Source organism: Zootoca vivipara, chromosome 2 (assembly GCF_963506605.1).
Source record: "Zootoca vivipara chromosome 2, rZooViv1.1, whole genome shotgun sequence".
Classification (NCBI taxonomy): domain Eukaryota; kingdom Metazoa; phylum Chordata; class Lepidosauria; order Squamata; family Lacertidae; genus Zootoca; species Zootoca vivipara.
Window position 1 is genome coordinate 48,313,768 of NC_083277.1, and position 20,389 is coordinate 48,334,156.

Below are 20,389 nucleotides of genomic sequence, written 5' to 3' on the forward strand. Positions count from 1 at the left end.
ATAAGAACATAATAAAAGCCTATTGGATCAGGCCAATGGTCCATTTAGTCTAGCATGCAGATGCATGTTTCCCACAGGCAAGCAGGATTTGAGCACAAGAACACTCTCCCCTCCTGTGATTCCTAGCAACTTGTATTCAGAAGAGTTACTGCCGCCAACTGTAGAGCCAGAGCACATCCATCATGGCCTTTTAAAGCCACCATCCAAGTTGGTGGCCATCACTGCCTCCTGTGGGAGTGAGTTCCATAGTTTGACTGGGCACTGCTTAAAGAAGTACTTTCTTTTATCTGTCCTGAATCTTCCAACATTCAGCTTCTTCATTGGATGAAGGCAGTCAAATGTACATATGGAGCGCTGAAAAGGCCAATGGTTCGGTCAAGGGTTGCATTTGGGATGCTTAAACTGTCTTGGCAAGCAACAGAAGCGAACATTTACAAAGCCAAACCTGCCTGGGTTGACTCCCAAAAAGGCCACGTGAAGGTTGTTGTAGGCAGAGTGCCAGCTTGCTGCTTTCATTGCTGTGCCACGTCGTCTTCCTTCTTTGGCGATCACTTGTAGCCGAGTAAGATTGTCTTCCATGAACATGGTTTTAACAGTGTGTCCGTAAATGACACTGGAGGCCAATTATGGATCTGTACCTCCTTCTACAATGAGGACATAGGTTTCCGGGTGGGAGTTGATAATGGTGAGGATTTGCCAAATGTGCCCTCCTCTTAGTTCGTTTCTCCCTTTCATCTGAAATCTGTGTTTCTTCAAAGTCCATGACGCCTTCAGTAAAGGCTGTTCTCCAGTTGGAGTGCTCTCAGGCCAGTGAATCCCAGTTGTCAGTGTTTAGCCTACATTTTTTAAAGTTTAGTCTTGAGAGCATCTTTAAACCTCTTTTTTTTTGTCCACCAGCATTATGCTTACCATTCTTAAGGTAAGCATAGAGGGAATAGAGTGGTTGCTTTGGAAGACAGTAATCAGGCATCTGAACGACATGACATCAAGTTGGTGTTGATGAATAATCATTGCTTCGGCATTGGTGATCTTTGCTGCTTCCCATATACTGACATTTGTTTGTGGCGCCTTCCCAAGTGATATGTAAAATTCTCCGGAGATACCTTGAAAGTACAATGCAGTACTCTAGTTGCACTGCAGTGCAGTCCTCTAGGTGCAGTGGGCAAGTAATAGCTTTATTAAATATTTTGTGTCTTTTGTATTTTTATGTTGTGAACTGCCCTGTGATCCTCGGATGAAGGGTAGTATACTAATTCATTCATTCACGCGCACACACACACACACACACACACACACACACACACACACACATACACATACAGTGGTACCTCTACTTACAAATAACTCTACTTACGAATTTTTCTACTTACAAATGGAGCTCCGTCCGCCATCTTGGATGCGGTTTAGATAGGATTTTTTCTACTTACGAATTTTTAGATAGGGTTGCTTCGACTTACGATTTTTTTCGACCAATGCATTCCTATGGGATTCGACTTACAATTTTTTTCAACTTACAAATGTGTGTTCGGAACACATTAAATTCGTAAGTAGAGGTACCACTGTATATGAATATGAGGCTTATTCTTCCGAGGTGTTGGTGCTTAGGGAATTTTAAACCTACTTTGGTTCCCTATGGTTTTGCTTTCTTCTCTCCTGTTCCATTCCCCCCTTTTCTTTTGATCTCTTAAAGGTAAAGGTAAAGGCCCCCCTGACAGTAAGTCCAGTCGCAGACAACTCTGGGGTTGCAGCGCTCATCTCGCTCTATAAGCCGAGGGAACTGGCGTTTGTCCACAGACAGCTTCCAGGTCATGTGGCCAGCATGACTAAGCCGCTTCTGGCGAACCAGAGCAGCGCACGGAAACACTGTTTACCTTCCTGCTGGAGTGGTACCTATTTATCTACTTGCACTTTGATGTGCTTTCGAACCGCTAGGTTGGCAGGAGCTGGTACTGAGCATCAGGAGCTCACCCCCTCATGGGGATTTGAACCGCCAACATTCTGATCGGCAAGCCCTACCTAGGCTTTGTGGTTTAGACCACAGCGCCATCCGCGTCCCTTGATCTCTTAGCCACCAGCTAACCTGTCTCCATGGGGGAGACCCAAAGCAGTTTCCCCTCCCCTTTTTGGTGGGGACAAGGGGGAGAGACTCGCTTCCTCAAGCATGGAAACCTTGCTCTGGAAGAGAAGGGAGGTTTCCCCAGAGATGGTGTTCAACAAGTGCAGCAGAAATCCATCCTTGTTGCTTTTGAGTACAGCTTATCCTGGAGGGAAAAGCTCTTATTTTGAAATGACTTCTGCCTGCTGAGCTTTTTGTGCAGGGAAGGGCCTGCCAAGTTTGTGAGGCCCAAGGCTTTCTTGTGGGAGGACGCAGGGCTGTCTTCATGCTCTTTGGCAATGATTAAAGTGAGGTTAGTACAAAAAGGGGGGGGGGAGGGAGAGCTTTCATTTTATTCCCTGATCCTTGCTTTTTCATACCAGATGGCAGTGCCATATTTTCAGCTGTAATTAATTTAAACTAAGTGCTGAACAGAGAAGTAGAAGAGTGGATCAGTAGCTCTCTTTTGGAGAGGGAGCAGTGATTTTCTTCCCAATTATACATCAGATTCATGTTGCTAACACCTTTAGTCACCTTCTGTAGCTCTTGAAGAAAAGAGGAGCTCACTGACTGTAACTATTGCTAAACAGTGAACCTCATGCTGCTAGACTTCAGTGTACGCAAAGGTGTTATTTTTCTAATTGGAACAAGGCAGGCTCAGGTGGCAATGAAATGTTATTGTCACGTGACAGCCTGCAAAATGTAATTGTGCATTTTTGAAGCCAGGGTGCGAGGAGTTGTGTGGTCTTCTCTTGAGCCATTCACCTTTTCATACACACAGGTTAATCTTTATGATGTTTTAAGTATGGTTGCAAATGTTTTCCTATCCTCTGTTGTGAATATGGATTAAGCATCTATTGCACGCGGTCGTCCAATGCAACATTTATCTCTTTCCCCCATCCCTGCTCCCAAACCACACATCAAATATAAATGTGCACATGGTTTCCTACATTTGGAGAGGGGAGACTGGGGTCAGTTCCTTCAGTGCATGATACAGATTGACAGGATTTCATCCTGTGGTGGGTGGGTTGGTGCAAAGGTAGGTGTAAGTATGTTTTGGTTTAATGTTTTTCATTAAAGAAGATTGCAAGAGATTTAAAAAAAAGGAAGTAAGTGAAGTTTCTGATTTCATTAACTCACCCTTTTTCTTTAGTGGGATTTTTGCAGGACAGTTTATTAGTCACTTAAGTGCAGGGGTCAGCAAACTTTTTCTGCAGGGGGGCAGTCTACTGTCCCTCAGACCTTGTGGGGGGGCCGGACTATATTTTTTTGGGTGGGTGGGGGGGAATGAATGAATTCCTATGCCCCACAAATAACCCAGAGATGCATTTTAAATAAAAACACACATTTTACTCATGTAAAAACACCAGGCAGGTCTCACAAATAAACCCAGAGATGTATTTTAAATAAAAGGGCACATTCTACTCATGTAAAAACACGCTGATTCCTAGACCGTCCGCAGGCCGGATTTAGAAGGCAGTTGGACTGGATCTGGCCCCCAGGCCTTAGTTTGCTTACCCATGCTTAAGTGCATAAAAATACAACAAAACAGATATATAAGGGGGAGCAGAAACTGAGATGTCTTTTCAGATTTTCTGCTTTGCTGTCACACTATATGAGTTTTATGTAGCATTAAAGTATAAGTTGTAAACAAAAAAATGAATGTATACTTTAAACTTTACATAGTTAGTTATGCTATATATATTCATGCATTGCATGCCTACAGTTACTTTGCCTATGTGGCGCACCAAATTATATACAGAGCTGAATTCTATTTACCTTTTTTTTCATCAGTTCAGCAGGCAGCTGACTGATACAGGGAGTTATATGTGATTAATTATAACCTCAGGAGGTAGGCAACATGTGACCCGAGTTTGACTTTTATGTAGCTTGTGAGCTCTTGCTCAAACTCCTGAGAACTCCAAACATTTCCCCCCCTAAAATAATAATAATACAGATTCAGATTGGGCTAGAGAGTGCTTGTTTGTATTTGGGTGGGGAATGGAGAACCACTCACCCAGGTTGCAAACACTTCCAGGGGTGCCACTTGAATAAAATATTGGGGGGGGGGACTCACCTCACAAGTCTCTCTCTCTCTCTCTCTCTCTCTCTCTCTCTCTCTCTCTCTCTCTCTCTCACACACACACACACACACACACACACACACACACACACCATTTGAATGGCAATACTAATCAGCTTTGGGGGGTGCCCCCAAATATTTTAGGGGGTCAAAGGGACCTTGACCCCTCCAAGTTGGCTCCTGTGTACACATAGCATCTAGATCTTCCATTTTGTAGCCTTCTGAATTCAAAGTTGACACTTCTCCTTTATTTTTTTAAGGGAAGTAAATACTGTGAAACAGCTAACCCAACTATTGGAACCCAACAGAAGTGTCTTGGTCCTGTCTGTGGCTTTTGGTTCCAGATCACCCAGAGTTCAGTTGTTTGTTTATATAGTATCATAAATGTGCTTGGCAATATTGTGCAGCATTGATTTTGCTGACCGGTAGCAGCTCTCCAGAATATTGAGCTGGGTCCCCTCCCAGCCCTACCTGGATGTGCTGAGGTTTGAACCTGGGACCCTTCTGCAATGCAACAAATAGGCTTCTTCCACTGAGCTGCAGCCCTGTCTCAATCAAGTGATTACTTTTTAATCTCATTAAGCCCAGTGTGGGAACATTATACTGTTCTGAGAGAGAGCTGCCTTATTGCATACGGAAATTTACCTCTCGGTTTGTGTATATCTATGTGGATTAGTAGTGGCATTCTCTGGAAAATGGTACGTAATAAAACAATGGGGTTTAGCCTTGACTCGAATAATTTAGCCCTGAATTTGCAAGTATGTCTTTGGGAACTGTTATGAGATACTGTGGATAGGTGGGTAGATAGATAGACAGATTTGGCTATAGGTTGCATGTAGGTGTGTAAGTGACCAAATAACAATTTCACCCTAAATTTGGGTATATGCAAACAGCATGAGCTTTTCTGCCCTTTGCTAATAAAAGGTGCCTCTTGCTGATATAATTCCCTTCCAATTACCTAGGGCAGAGGTTTTCAACCATTTTGAGTCCATGGCTCCCTTGACCAACTGCATTCTTTCTGAGGCACCCTTGTGGGGCTCAGGAGCCCAGTTAGGTCACCCCTTGCCTGCAGAGCTGGCAGCCTCTCACCCTTTTCTGAACACCCTCCCTTGTGGAGTCTTCCCTCAGCCTCCTCTGCTCTCTGCTCTCCCCTCTCCTTGGGAGTTCTCCAGGTAGCCGCTGCAGCAACCCCTGGTTTCTGAGCTGCCTCAGCTCCTGACAACCAGCACCTCGTGGCCAGCCCCAGAAGAACCATTTGCCTGGGGAACTTGTAGCTAGGGCTGCTGCAACAAACACCTGTGCAAACCTTTGGGAGGCAGAGGCATGAGAGGGCATCAGAGCAAGGGAAAGAAAGAGGGTCAGAGGCCAGTGTTGCCCACAGCACCCCTAACCATCATTCAATGCACCCCAGGGTGCCACGGCACACTGGTTGAAAACCATTGACCTAGTGCTCTGTTCTTTACTAATCTATATTGATTTTTCACACCTTTTAGCTCCCTCTGATAAAGATGCAGTGTTGTTGAGGAATGTTCTTGTGCTACCTTAAAGACTAACAACTGTGGCATAATCTTTTGTGAATCACAGTCCATTTCATAAGGAGCGGAAGATCTGTAAGGAAAGGCACTTTTAGAGAAAACTGGTTTTGTTTTACTACATACATATTTATTGCATTTTCTGCTGAATACATATTGAACACTATGATGAGGATTTACAATCTGAATGGCATACATACAGCATTAGAATGGAGTTAATATTTCTTAATGTCATTTTGTTGTACAGTTCTCTGGGGAGGGGAAAGTGGCAACTGTTTTGTTTTGGATTTGTATATTTTTTTAAAAATATAAAACATATGAAGAGAGAAAGAAAAGAAATATCTCTAGCTAACTCCATGTTTATCTTGTGAGGAAGAAATTGGAATGATGAAGGGGTGGGACTTCCTAATTTTCATTCACTCATTTTGCAAAAGGGAAGGGCTCGCTATCTGTGGTTTGTTGTTCTCTTCTCTTGTTAGATGTACAGTGGTACCTTGGTTCTTGAACTTAATCCGTTCTGGGAGTTTGTTCAACTTCCGAAATGTTCGAAAACCAAGGCGCGGCTTCCGATTTGCTGCAGGAACTTCCTGCACTGAAGCAGATGCCGCATCAGACATTCGGCTTCCAAATTTTTTTCACAAACTGGAACACTCACTTCCGGGTTTTTGGCATTTGGGAGCCGATTTGTTCATCAACTAAGCCGTTTGAGAACCAAGGTACCACTGTATACTGATATAGCTCATCCATTATGGACTTACCCTCTGGTATTGAGGCAAAACAGTGATATGTGTATATTTGCTAACTTACACATAGCATTTTACTATTGCCTACCTGGATGTGTTCATTATCAAAGTGTTAATTCTTCGGTGTTCTGTTAATCTCTACAGTTTATAAATTAATATTTCCAGTCACTATGATAACCAAGTAATGGTGCGTGATCCCGTGTGTTAGAAGAATGAAGCAGAAAATACTAACTGAAAGTGGTGCTTGGCATTTCATTTGGATGCAACTTTCCAGAACAACACCTGGAGATCTACTGTTTCTCCAGCCTAGCATATATAGGTCCTTTACCTTTACCTTTATATAGTTTGCAAAAAGGGTTGTTGTGTTCAATGTAACCCCACATTCAGTGCAAAGCACCACTGTATGGCGCACAGAGTTGTGCCTTAGGCATGAAGAAAACTCCCAAAGCTTTCAATATTTGAGTTACCTGATTATTCTAAGCAATGAAAGATGCCCTTTAACCTGTGCAAATAACGCCACAAAAGTGAGTAGCCTGAAAGGGAAGGGGAACCCAGCCAAGTCTCTTAATTTACAAATGCGTATTTTCCTCCTCATTCTTTTTCATGATAGGATACCACAAGAGTGGCTTTTTACAAGCTGGATTTTAAGCCTTACAGAATATGTTGCTCAACAGGGTCTATTTTCATTTTACACCAGCTGAATATCAGCTGTCAGGATGTGAAGTTAAAGAAAGTAGCTCCAGCCCTGATGGCCTTCTGGGGATTCCCTCACTGCACTGTGAGAAGCCAAGTTACAGGGAACCAGGCAGAGGGCATTCTCGGTGGTGGCGCCCACTCTGGGAAACACCCTCCCATCAGATGTCAAGGAAATAAACAACTATTTGACTTTTAGAAGACATCTGAAGGCAGCCCTGTTTAGGGAAGCTTTTAATGTTGGGTGTTTTATTGTATTTTTAATATTTTGTTGGAAGCCGCCCAGAGTGATTGGGGAAACCCAGCCAGATGGGTGAGGTATAAATAATATATGATGGTGATGATGATTAGTAGTAAAATAGTAAGCAGTTTATAAATGCTTTTAAATTAAACAAACAAATAAAATAGTTTTGCAAGTGGGATATGTTGAGCCTGGATTATCATTGTAAAAATCGTTTTAAGACACGTTATATAGTGGTTACATGTTGAATTATCATTGCATTAATTGGTAACAGGATTGTTCATTTCCTTGTCCAGTGTTTTAATAATATGTTAGAAAGGAGCAGTAGTATAAAATGGGTGCTTTTGAAAGCTGTTTAGGGTTCTGGACAAGGTCAGCTAGGAGGTCTTCCGGTTGGCTTTAAGTGGACAAATGCTACTATTTCTGGCTCCTTTTCTGTATTTTACATATTGATGCTAGTTGGCTTCACTCTTGACTGTTCAAGAATTTTGACCATTAAACTCACACTGGACTGAAACTCAAGCTAGGAAAGCTCATTTTGTCTGGCAGGCTAGGATGTTCAACACTTGACCCTGGGAAACTATCGTTTAATTGACTGTTGAATTCAAGTTTCTGGCTGGCATGTGAAAATTCTGGGTGCCTTTATTGAGCAGTATACTCACCCTGAGGCCAAATATGAAAGCTATCCACCTGCTTCTCTCTTCATAAACATGACTAAACGGGCAAAAAAGCAGATCTTTTCCCAGCCAAAGTACTTGCCAAAAGTTCTTTTTGGCAATGCTTTAGACACACAGTACACTCCTGAAATGGCACATCTTTGTGTGCAAAGTTGGGCGAGAAAGGACAAATAGGTTGTATTGTTTTTAATATTGTATGTGGAACAGCTGGGCCTGGTTGGAACAGAATAAAGGTCACTTTCCTTTCTAACACCCCCCCCCCCGGTCTCAATTTATTGGTTTCCAGAAAACTAAAGAAGTGTACAAAGTGCATTGACAATGTATCTTGCAGAGATAGCTGAAAAGAACGATTGGTTTACTTACAAACCTTTTAGAATTATTAGCTACTGAATATGAGGAAACAGTGAAGTTGGGATCTGAGGCATAGGGTCTGAAGAATAAGGAAATAGTTGTTGGAAATTTTAAAGGGTAATAGATATGTTTAGAGAGTATCTGAAGTGTAAGCCACATGATAGGTTTTGAAATTAAGTCTTGACATGCAATGTCAATGACGTGGTATACTCCTGAGGGTTGGTAGAATGGACTGCACCACTTTGAGCAGCAACATTTCATACATAGTCACATGTAATTTATGCTGGATTGGGCCACAGTGTGCTTGCAGTTTAACTGACTTTTATCAGAGAGCATCAGAAACTAGTGACGATTTGCTGATAGGCATGTTTGACAGTATTTTTTTTCGTTCAAGGGGTTTATACCTTGCATGTATCAGAAATAATGCATAATAAACAATGGCAAAACATCAAATTCAAGCAGTATGGAATAGTTGAGCTCTACTTTAAAAGGCCCAGGAGAATAAAAAACATCTCTGCCTGGCACTGAAGGGGTAATGCAGGTGCCAGTTGATTTTCCTGGGAAATAATTCCAAAGGTGTCTCCACTTGCCACCCCCATCATTTCAAAGGTAGTGAGGACCCTTGGAGAAGAGATTCTGCAGCGAACCTCATTGGGTGAATGGATGGTTACGATGTTGGCAGACCATCAGACGGTCAGACTTCCCAAAAATAGTTGTGTTTTTCTTTTTCTTTTATTTCGGCTATTAGACGAAATTTCGGCTATTCAGCATATACCCATGTTTCATCAGAAGTAAATCGTCAGTACCAGTCAGTGTGTTTAGGAATGTATCCCAAGTCACATAAACACTTCGGAAGAATGAGAAATTATTTTGTCGTCGTTGTCGTCCCCCTCAATATTTGGCAGCCAGTATTACCAAGGGACGTAGGTGGCGCTAGCCAGAAACTACCAAGTCTTTCATTTCAGGGTGTTGGTTGTTGCTTTGCACTACTCTAGCGGGTGGTGCTGTGGGTTAAACCACAGAGCCTAGGGCTTGCCGATCAGAAGGTCGGCGGTTCGAATCCCCGTGACGGGGTGAGCTCCCGTTGCTTGGTCCATGCTCCTGCTAACCTAGCAGTTTGAAAGCTCGTCAAGTGCAAGTAGATAAATACGGTAGGTTTCCGTGCACTGCTCTGGTTCGCCAGAAGCGGCTTTGTCATGCTGGCCACATGTAAGCCAGCTCCCTTGGCCAATAAAGCAAGATGAGCGCCGCAACCCCAGAGTCGTCCGTGACTGGACCTAATGGTCAGGGGTCCCTTTACCTTTACCTATTGCCAAGTGTACAATTGCATCAGTTAATATTCATGAGGTGCATATCTTAAAATCAGGCCAACTTGAACGAACACTTTCTGCTAAAAAGACTCTGTACGATTTTAGCTTTTTTTCAGCAATGCTTTTGGCTTCTCCTCTGTTAAGAGTTGTGCACTGGAAATGAGCGTAAGGGAACAGTCCCCCCTTTCTGGGCCTCTTGCTCTCTCTCCCTTTTTCCTTAAACAGTTGGCAAAGTTAGTCATTTCTCCAGGATGGGTGTGAATTACCCATTTGCACTGTTCCAGTAAACTGAGTGGGCAGCATTAACTGTTCTACAACACAAGAATCGTTTAAGGACAATATGTGTCCTAACCACACCTAGAACCTTTTTTTAATGCATGGGTTCCAAACATTGCTTTGAATTAGCAAAGATAAAAAAACAAATCTGTGCAGCAGTTTGGTTCTAGCAGTCAGGATGTGTGTGGTTTTGGTATGTCGTCCATCTGAGCACATGATGCTTGGGTAAGCGCTAGGAGCCTGGGTTATGATTCACTGGGGAAAATCATGGAAAACAATGTCTGCTTTAAAGATAAAAGGGAAGATAAAAGGGGAGAGGGGGGTGTTGTATAGTAACCAAGCACTTCAACATGATCTGTCCATACATGAAAACAAACTTAAAGGTATAATTGCTATAGAAAGACTCAAATCAGGTACTATGTTCATACCTCGTTACAGAATTCATATGGTCAGTAAAGTTGCACATCTTATTAGTAGTAGCAGCCAAAAAGGTAAATAAATGATTGTATCCAAAGTCAACAGCAACAAAATAAAGTTCAATATATACTATCTTTATTTGATCAACTAATGGTCACAATTCACTGTGCACTTTTAAGTTACACAGGAGCTTTCCTTTAGCTAAATTCTTTTTAGATAGATAGATAGAGAGAGAGAGAGAGAGACAGTGTGTGTTAGGGAAGAACGGTTTTAAGTTGCTGGCAGTTTTACCTCATTCTTGGTGGTAATGGAGGAAGTTTTTTTAAATAATTTAATTCAGCCACAAACTATGATATTGTGTAAAGATCTCAGGTTATGCAGAATGCTGCTGTTGCCAACTAGCAGTGCATGGCAGCAAAATGTTCCTGCGTGGGCTGCTGTACATACAACATGTTCACATTTTCCAATAAGATAGATACAGGTCATTATAAAATCACATACATTCCTAGACTAAGGAAGGTTGCAAGATATGTTTTCCTTTCCTTAAACAACTTACCTATGGTGGCACAATTGCCTTTGCCTCTTTAACTGCTTTCATTGCAACATCCTGTAGTTTGGGTTTTTGTTTTTACCTCTAATGTATCATGGAATTAATTTAGAGTTGGAAGGGACTCCAAGGGTCATTTAATCCAACCCACTGCAGTATAGGAATCGCAGGTAAAGAACCCCTTGCAGTTGGGAACAGCTCTGGAGGTGGCAGCCAGTGAGCTGATTGTGCAGGCCTGCATGTAAGTATCCAAGCAAAATGCAAGGCACCAGTGAATTAGCCCAAAATGCCCTCACAAAGGACAAAGCTGCCATTTATAAAGGGAAGATCTCAAGTGGTGAACGCTGCTCCAAACCCCTCCACATGATGCAGACTCACAATCTCATGGAGACCTTCGTTTTCTTTGTACGTTTCAGAGAAGACCAGGAATGAAAGCATGATTTGACATTTTAAATCCTTAACAACAACAACAACAACACACAGTTATTTTGATAACTGTTAATTATCGGTCTGTTTTACCCTGTTGAAGTCAGCAAATTATAAGGGACCCTTTTTTGTATAGCTAGCATTTATTTCAAGGAATTGCCTGTGTTTACAAGGATTGTGTGCCAAATGCACTAATATTTTGTAAACAAAACTTTTTTTTATTTAAGAGCAGTTACAACATGCAATTAGTATCTCACTGAAAAGCTATATTTTTTTTTAGTCTGAGCAGAACTGCTGAAATAAATTAACTGCAAAATGACTTCGTAAGACTGGAGAAATAAACACAGTGTGTCGTTCTGTGGAAGTAGCTTTACTATATCCAGATTTGGCAGCAGTAATATTCCATCATTGTTTTGTGACTGGGGAGTGAAATCCCCTGTTCACAGCCCCATGCTGTGTTCTTTAGTTGCACGTTCAATATTTTGCAAGTGTACACCTAAAAGTATGACAAGCAGGCATTTGAAAATGTGTCTGTTCTCTCTACGTGCATTTGTTGCTGTGGGAAGTAGTCTTGTGATGAGTGCTTTTTCCACAAGCACCCCTTTTTGTGCAGCATAATTTGGGCCCCATATTGGTAACTAGGAATAATCTACTGGATGACAGAGAAAATGACAGAACACCATTCATTGTCCCCTGTAGTTCCCAGCCAAACTACTCAAATATATTATCGGAGATCAACAGCCCATCTTGGACAATAATATTTCTATTCCATCGGACTTCAGTTGTAGGTCTCTACTTGCTTGCAGATAGTTTCCCAACCTAAAACACCAGCAACACTGTTTTTGTGGGGGTTGATGAAATGAGTTGCCACCAGTATTCATATTTTGATAACAGTGCTGTGGGTGTCAGCACAAAATGGCTGCCCCAGGCCAATGAGTTCCATCTCAAAAAGGCAGACTACATAACAAAGACAACAGACTACATAACAAAGACACAAACATAGGGACCAGATCCTGCAAAATAAAAATTGAGAGGATAACTTTGTTCCCATATTATAGGACCTCTACACCATCAGTGGTTCATTCACCTGCTCACCTTTCAATGTGGTATAGAACATCATCTGCCAACAATAACTCTCTGGCATTCTGTAGGACAAACAGGGCAATCTCTATGCAAAACAACAAATATAACATAAAAAAATGGCAATATCCAGAAAGCAGTACTTAGTAAAACATTTCAGCTTACCAAGGCACTCTGTAACTGATCTTAAGGTGGATGTTGAACAAATGAACTTCAAATGGAAACTCTGACATGACCCTACTAAATTACAGTTTATCAGGCCATTTAATTCTGGATTACCCTGTTGCTTGAATCCAGATTACATATTTTTTTTATCACACCATACATTAACTACAGGTAGGTAGCCGTGTTGGTCTGAGTCGAAACAAAATAAAAAAAAATTCATTCAATAGCACCTTAAAGACCAACTAAGTTTTAATTTTGGTATGAGCTTTCGTGTGATGAAGTGGGCATGCACACGAAAGCTCATACCAAAATTAAAACTTAGTTGGTCTTTAAGGTGCTACTGAAGGATTTTTTAAATTTTGTTTCATACATTAACTAGTTTACCACTGCCCAGGTGTCTTTGTTGTCACCACTGTTGGCTTGTTAATTGATCACTGTATTTTTAACCCCCCCCTTTAAGTAATCATTGCTAATCATTCTTTTGGCATTTCATTTCTTTGACCTCACTTCCATACATTTAACACCCCTCCCCCCCCCAAACCCACCCAGTTTAGGATTACACTTCATGCATCTGAGGAAGTAGACTGTGGTCCATGCAAGCTTATGCTAGAATTAATTTGTTAGTCTTTAAGGAGCAACAGGACTATAACACTGATACTCCCAAGAAATGCACACAGATCAACCTATGCTCTGTTTTACTCAGACACTGGGACACCAGGTATGGGGCCTGGGAAAGCTGGCTCTCCTTTTGCTGGTAGCTGGAAAATGTTGGAGAAGGAAGCCGCCACAGCTCTATTGTGTAGCAATTCCTTGTCTTCATTTCCAGCCCTATCTACTGCTCTCTCGCTCTGTGTGCACACCCATACTTTCTCACTTGCTTTGCTTGCCAGTGTGCATGCTGGATCAGGCTGCCAAGGATTCCAATACTCAGTGAAAAATGCCATGGAAAACAGTAGGTTTTAACAAAATGTTCTTTGTTATTAACAAAAACGTGAGTGACTAGAATCAAGTGAAGCCTGACATTTAATGCATTTTGATCACTATTTGTCAGTAGTAAAACAGAATGTTCATAAAATGGGGGTGTAAAATGTGCCTTATGATGAGGACGTTGACTGAGCAAGGTCAATTGATTATTATTTTTCTCTGCAGCTTGCCCAAACAGCTAACTGTGGTTAACAAGTAATCACCCCTTTTTAAAACAAACAAACAAACACCAACAAACCAAAACTATTGTTCATGCCAAGTGTCAGTTCAGCTGTTGAATTTTGTGTGTGCGCTTGCTCACGTGCTTCAGTAAAGACAATGGATAAACAATAGCATGCTAAAATCGTTCTTCTTCATGAGTGAATTAAATGTGTCAGGCTTGAATAATTGCCTTGTCTGTTTTTCTCTTAGAATGAAGGCTGCCAATGGGGATTATCGAAAAGAGCACAGAGACAGAAGTCGCAGTCCAATAGAACGGGCTGCTGCACCAACAATGAGTCTTCACCCCAACCACATATATGCCTCAATCCCAAGCTTACCCATGGATCAACCTCTAGCACTGACCAAAAACAGCATGGATGCTACCCGATCTGTTAGCATCACTCCTACAATGACGTCAGTGGAACGGCAGCAGGTATTTATGCTGTTCTCCACTATTCTCTCTCTCTCTCTCTCTCTCTCTCTGTGTGTGTGTGTGTGTGTGTGTGTGTATTTAGCAACTACTTTTTTCTCAACTTGTTTCTGTTCCTTTGTCTTTGCCAACATCATTGCCTGGGACCCAGGTGGCGCTGTGGGTTAAACCACTGAGCCTAGGGCTTGCTGATCAGAAGGTCGGCGGTTCGAATCCCTGTGACGGGGTGAGCTCCTGTTGCTCGGTCCCAGCTCCTGCCAACCTAGCAGTTCGAAAGCACGTCAAAGTGCAAGTAGATAAATAGGTACCGCTACAGCGGGAAGGTAAACGGCATTTCCATGTGCTGCTCTGGTTTGCCAGAAGGAGCTTTGTCATGCTGGCCACATGACCTGGAAACTTTATGCCGGCTCCCTCGGCCAATAACGCGAGATGAGCGTCGCAACCCCAGAGTCGGTCACGACTGGACCTAATGGTCAGGGGTCCCTTTACTTTACCTTTACATCATTGCCTAGTTCCTCTTCCTGTGAGCACATAAATGCAGATTAAAATGTCACAAATGTTTTAATGATTGTGAGTCACCCTGACCATAAGGAGATTCAGGGGCAATTGAAACAACAGCAACATATCAATAAATTTCTGAGCAATCTGCTTCAGCATGTCCCAATAAGTCATATAGCTTGATAGCAAGTAGAAAATCATTCATACATATTTCCTCCTGCCCAACTCTGTTGAAGTCAGAGGGCTGTCCTCAGACAGCCTTCGGACAGCAGAAGAGGCTCCCTGTTGCATTCCCTTCAGTCTTGGAGATCAAAAAAGGAGCAGGCGAAGTTGTGGCCCTGGCTGCCTCTGATCAGCCAGTTCTTCTCAGGAGCTGGCTGAAAGCAACAGATCCTCATTTGCAGGTGATTTGTATCTTTCAAAAGTGATAAAGAGATAAAAACAGATTTTGGATTGCACCACTGCAAGTTTAAGGTGTGGAAATTCCATTATAGAAAGACCTCACATTCAAAAAAGTAAGAAACAACTACCTTCAAACCTCACATGCCTGTGGTGGTGGATGTGGAGACAGAGGGTGCTAGCATTCTCTGCTCCATCGTTACTTGCATTGCCTTTCAGCTCATAGAAAGAGAGATCTCTGCATATTTTACTTCAATGAGTTGGAAGATGTGTTTATTGGAAGGAACCCTTTCCCCACATACTGTAATTTCAAACAACTTAAGAGCTCCCATCTACGTACAGTATTTGAATTAAAGTTTGCCAGTGTTAGTTTCTCATGGATTATTATGGGAAAAAATCTTCAAAGGCTCTTAGATACTTATCTTCTATAGCAAGTTTTTAAAGATCTGGCTATAACACGAGCCTTGTAAAATATCCATTGTTGTCTGGGAATAAACTGTAAGAGGGATGTGATATGACCTTTTGGGGCAAAAGGTCTGATATGACTTGCTGCTCTTTAACATGGAGAGACAGAGATAACTGGAAGCCTGACCTTGACCCAGAATGCAAAAAGCTTTTGAACAGTGAGCAGTCTCTAGCCTATGTAGCAGCTGTGTAGGGAGCCCCCGACACCATTTTCCCTTCCTTCTGCTGACTGAGAACTTGGCTTTCCCAGCCTCTACCTGGAGGTTATTATAATTCCCCCCTCTTGGGCTTCCTATGTTAGTGTCAAGTAAGCAGGATATGTGGTGCAAGCACCAGCATTTTTCTCTGAAGGCCTGGATGGCTGTTTGTGCTTTTTAAAAAAATATTATAGAGGGGCATTTTTTAATTCCTTTAGGAAAATTCCTACCGAATAAAGATAAAACAGTCTTGTTTATACTTCCTTTCCGTCAACTTAGTTTTGTGCCAAGCTGTTCTTCCCACAATGCTCCCCTCCTATTTTACTCTTAGATACATGGGAAGAAGCACAATAGTTTATAAAGCAAGTGGCACATTGGAAATTGCAACCTATGTGAACTAGGATGATAGCACAGACATGCTTGCTAATGTTTTGAGATGATGCTCCTTCTTGATTTACTACAAGCATAATCACACAAGCATTCCTCTTGGAAATTAAAAAAAAAGTTTGGAGAACTTCTCACTCAGCATTCTTAAGTGTTTCTTTAACACTTTGATTTTTATTTGGCACTTCATAGTTGCTCTGAAATCCTTATATACTGTACGTATATATCTGGGATGTGATCTGTACTCTGCCCTGCATTTGGTGTATTATTTTGTATAATCCATTGTACGAGCCCAGCTCTTGCTGTTCTGCATACACCACTGCCTCTCTGTAGCTGGTTCTGATGACAGACAAGGAAGGGAGAGACTCCCATTGACGACATTAGGGCTCTTTGATAAGTCTTACTATTGTTTCTCAGCTTGGCAGCCAGATCTGCCACTCTAAAAGTACATTGGGAACTGTTTTTACTGGATTATACTTGGGAGGTTATGGCCAGATGGTTAGACGTTTTGTTGTATTTGGAACGTGATTGAACTCTTGTCTGAAATTGGATGCTGCTTGCCGATATTATGCTAATCATGGGGTTTTTTTAAGAGAGAGAAAAAGGTTGGCAAGCAGCTCTTTTGCATTGCTTCCATTCATTTCAATGGTGTTGTCTGCACATAGTGAAAGGAGGGTGTCCACAACTGTAATCATGTTACCAAAGCTGTATGGAAATCAGCTACCTTACCGACGCACTCTCCTCTTTACTGGAGTCACGGGTAGGTGCTTTTCATACCAGCAAGATCCACAACCCTACAGAGGAAGCAGCCAGGTCAACTCGATCCACATAGTTCCTATTACAAATGTAATTGGGCTGTTTTCTATTTATTCGCCTATATATAGGGTACATTGTACCTAGTCATTGTGAAGAATACAAAGGATTAAATCAGTGGGACTAAATATTCCTCACTGTTCCTCTCTTTCCTTTGGTAATAAGTATCCTAAGCATGTTTGAATTTGCTATTGGTTCAGGAAGATGCAAATCGCTTTGTTCTCCATAGAAGCAGAACAAACAGCAGCAACCTGTCGCTTTTGTTTTTATATTGCTGAAGCCTGACTATCTTTGATCTTGCAGTCAAATATAATCTCTTCTTAGGGTGCTTTGACTGAACATTTGTTAAACAATGAAATCTCTCTGCTGGTTCCTATGTCATGTGAGGTTTTTGCGGCTAAAGCACATAAAGGATGAAAGGCTTGGTCCCTTTGTGAATGCCCACCTTTTGAGCAGGCTTCTACACTAATCTCAATGAACCAGGACACTCCAGGTGATAGTCTTGAATTTGGTCTTGGGTTCAAGTTCCATGTCAGCTCATTGCTCTTTGGAGTGTCTCGAGCTCTGTTTGCCGCAGGCTTATAAAATAAACCCGTAAAATACATACGGTCTGCTTTGAAAAGGTGTGGTTAACTCCAGTTGATGATGAATTAATGTTCTTAATCTACCTAAGCATTCTGTCTACCTAAGCGTTCCACTTTTCCTGTGCCGCTGGTTGAGTTGACAGCTCTGGGTCAACACATTTAGCAACTTATGAAAGCATTGCTACTAACCATCCCTTGCAGGTTCCAAGTGTCAGTTCCCAAACCTCCTATGTGCAAGGGTTGCAAGGGCTGGGCGATAATCTGGTTTTCACCATCACAATATATAATCAGTTAAACATTGCGGTATTTCAGTATATCACAATATCTGACATAAGGCTGGAGCTATGTAGAGGTGAACGTAGTAATGTCCTGGCAACTGCTACTAATTATGGGATGAAGTCTAAAACTGATAATATTTTACTTAGCTTTAACATATTGTTACAACTGTTATGTTATAGCAGTGTTTCTCAACCAGTGTGCCTCCAGATGTTTTGGGACTACAACTCCCATCATTCCTGACCACTGGTCTTGCTAGCTAGGGATGATGGGAGTTGTAGTCCCAAAACATCTGGAGGCACACTGGTTGAGAAACACTGTGTTATAGTACTACTGTACCAATGATTTTTAAATTAGCACATTTTCTGTAAAATTAAACTTGTAGAAGTAATTAGTAGCATAGATAACAAGACAAAAGCAAATTCAGTGTCACACTTTTAGATAATCAAATATCATTCATTATTGAGTCTTAGTTGAATACTGTATATAACATCAGTTATTTGATTGTTAGTTAATTTTCTTTTCTAAACCTGGCCAAAATAGAAATGGATAAATTTTAACAGAACAAAATATAAACAAAATTTATATTTTTATTGCCAGGAAAATTTGCATTTCTTTTATAAATCTGGCCAAACTAGAAAGAATGGATAAAATTTTACCAAACAAAAAATACTAAATGAAATTTATATTTTTTGCAAGGGAAGTTTGCATTTTGGCATTCTCTGGCCATAGAGATGCTCTTTGTATCTGAAGAACATTGCTGGCCTTGCTGAACCCACTAATACTAATTTGTGCCATCCCCTATCTCCTCACCTAGTGGTGCCAGGTGAAGCAGATCATTCCACATTGGTAGATGGCAAGGCCACCTCTGCTTATGATCAGGGGAGGAAGTACACCATACGGAGAATACGAGGCTGTCACCAAAAACAGCAATGTGTGTTCCTTATACTGTGCTTGCTTGTACTTGCCAGCCAAATGTTTGGGTGGAAAGAGTTGTAGGATAAAGTGGCCCAGAAATGCGTAAGTAGAACTAGATCCCAAGAAGGGGGAATAGACAGACATGGGGTTGCTAGCATTGGCAGCAGCCAAGTTCTTTAGCCTCCTCCTGTTTTGTCCCTAGGCAGCATAGTTCTTAAGATATGGCTTTGGACTAGCTACAGTTTGTGCCATTATGGCAGTTGTCTGGTTTGACCATTCTTCTCTGCTTGTGGTGAGGATGGCAGGCAAGAGAAAGGGAGGGGTAGACCTTGGAGAAGGTCTTTGAGAAGACACCCTTCTTCTCTCTTTGTCTCATGTAGGACCAGTTCATACATTGAGTTCTCCCCGCCCCCTTTCAGTGAGTAGTCTTTCAACCTTCTTTGGGGTATACAGATGTTGTGCGTAGGTGTATTGTGTGAACTGGCTGGTTGTGCCCAGTACCAGTTTTCCATTAGCAGCAGCAGCAGCTGAAGTCACAGCAATTGCTGCCAGCCATCTTTGTGATAAGCCCATTTCACACTTAGTGACATGCACTATCTACAGCCCCAAAACAACATGCAGATTCTTCATGCTTAATATCCGAACATGGTCGCACAATTTTTTTTATCCTCTTTCTTTCACCTCCTTGGTGGATATATGGAACTTTTAAATTGATCTATCTTAGTCTACACATATGGCTCCGTATATGGCATGCCCTCCCAATGTCCAAACAGGTAGCCAAAATAAGTTGATGCCTATAAAGTGTTCAAATGAGGCAAGAGTGTTAAGGTCTTTAGAGCATTGTGGGTGCTTATCTTTCAGGGCTTGAAATAGAAGATTCAGCTAAGTTGTTGCATGCATGGAATGAGGTCCACTTGTGAAAAGGTTTTCCCTGTCCCCTAAATCTGCTCTGGAGGGCTGGGGGAAATGGAAGAACAGGTTAGGGGGAATTCCTGTTGTGTGAATGCACCCTGTTGCTGTGTGACACCCTTGGCCTTGGGACTACGCTGAATTCCATCCTAAATCCCTTGGTGACCATAAAGACCACAAAATCCATTTCTGTTGTCCTGCCATTAATTCCCATACTGCAGGAGTATTTTGAATTTGCAGATTTTCTTCAACACTTGAGTGCTTTCCAAATTTAGTGTGCTTGAACTTTGTGTGTTGTACTAAATAGAAAGCTGTTTATTGATACCAGATATTTTTGGCTTTCTCATTTTGCTGCTTATGCTCACTAGCAGCTACCATTTTATTTGTCGTGTGTGCTTTGTTCTGCTGGAAAAATGAAAAAAAAATTACTTAGAGGCATAACTGTGCTTATTGATTGTGTTTTTCTTTGCCCCTCAGAACCGTCCATCTGTAATCACATGTGCCTCTGCAATCAATCGTAACTGTAATCTATCTCATTGTCCGATCGCGCACAGTGGATGTGGAACTGCCATGCCAGCCAGTTACCGGAGACCATCTAGCAGTAAGTAATGCTGCTGCATTTCTAGTTTTCCTTCTGAGTACTTGAAAGCTTCATATGGACATCAAATAAAACTGAACATGTGCAACAAATTAAG

General features: G+C 41.8%; 1 protein-coding gene across 2 annotated transcripts in view; it reads left to right on the plus strand.

Annotated features, from left to right (window-relative positions):
- VGLL4 (vestigial like family member 4) overlaps positions 1 to 20,389 on the plus strand; it is a 99,793-nt gene that overhangs the window by 74,909 nt on the left and 4,495 nt on the right. For both annotated transcript variants that reach the window (XM_035106220.2, XM_035106219.2), the window contains 2 exons: positions 14,032 to 14,254; positions 20,172 to 20,295. In XM_035106220.2, the coding sequence (XP_034962111.1) occupies positions 14,032 to 14,254; positions 20,172 to 20,295 (347 nt within the window). The remainder of the gene's footprint in view (positions 1 to 14,031; positions 14,255 to 20,171; positions 20,296 to 20,389) is intronic.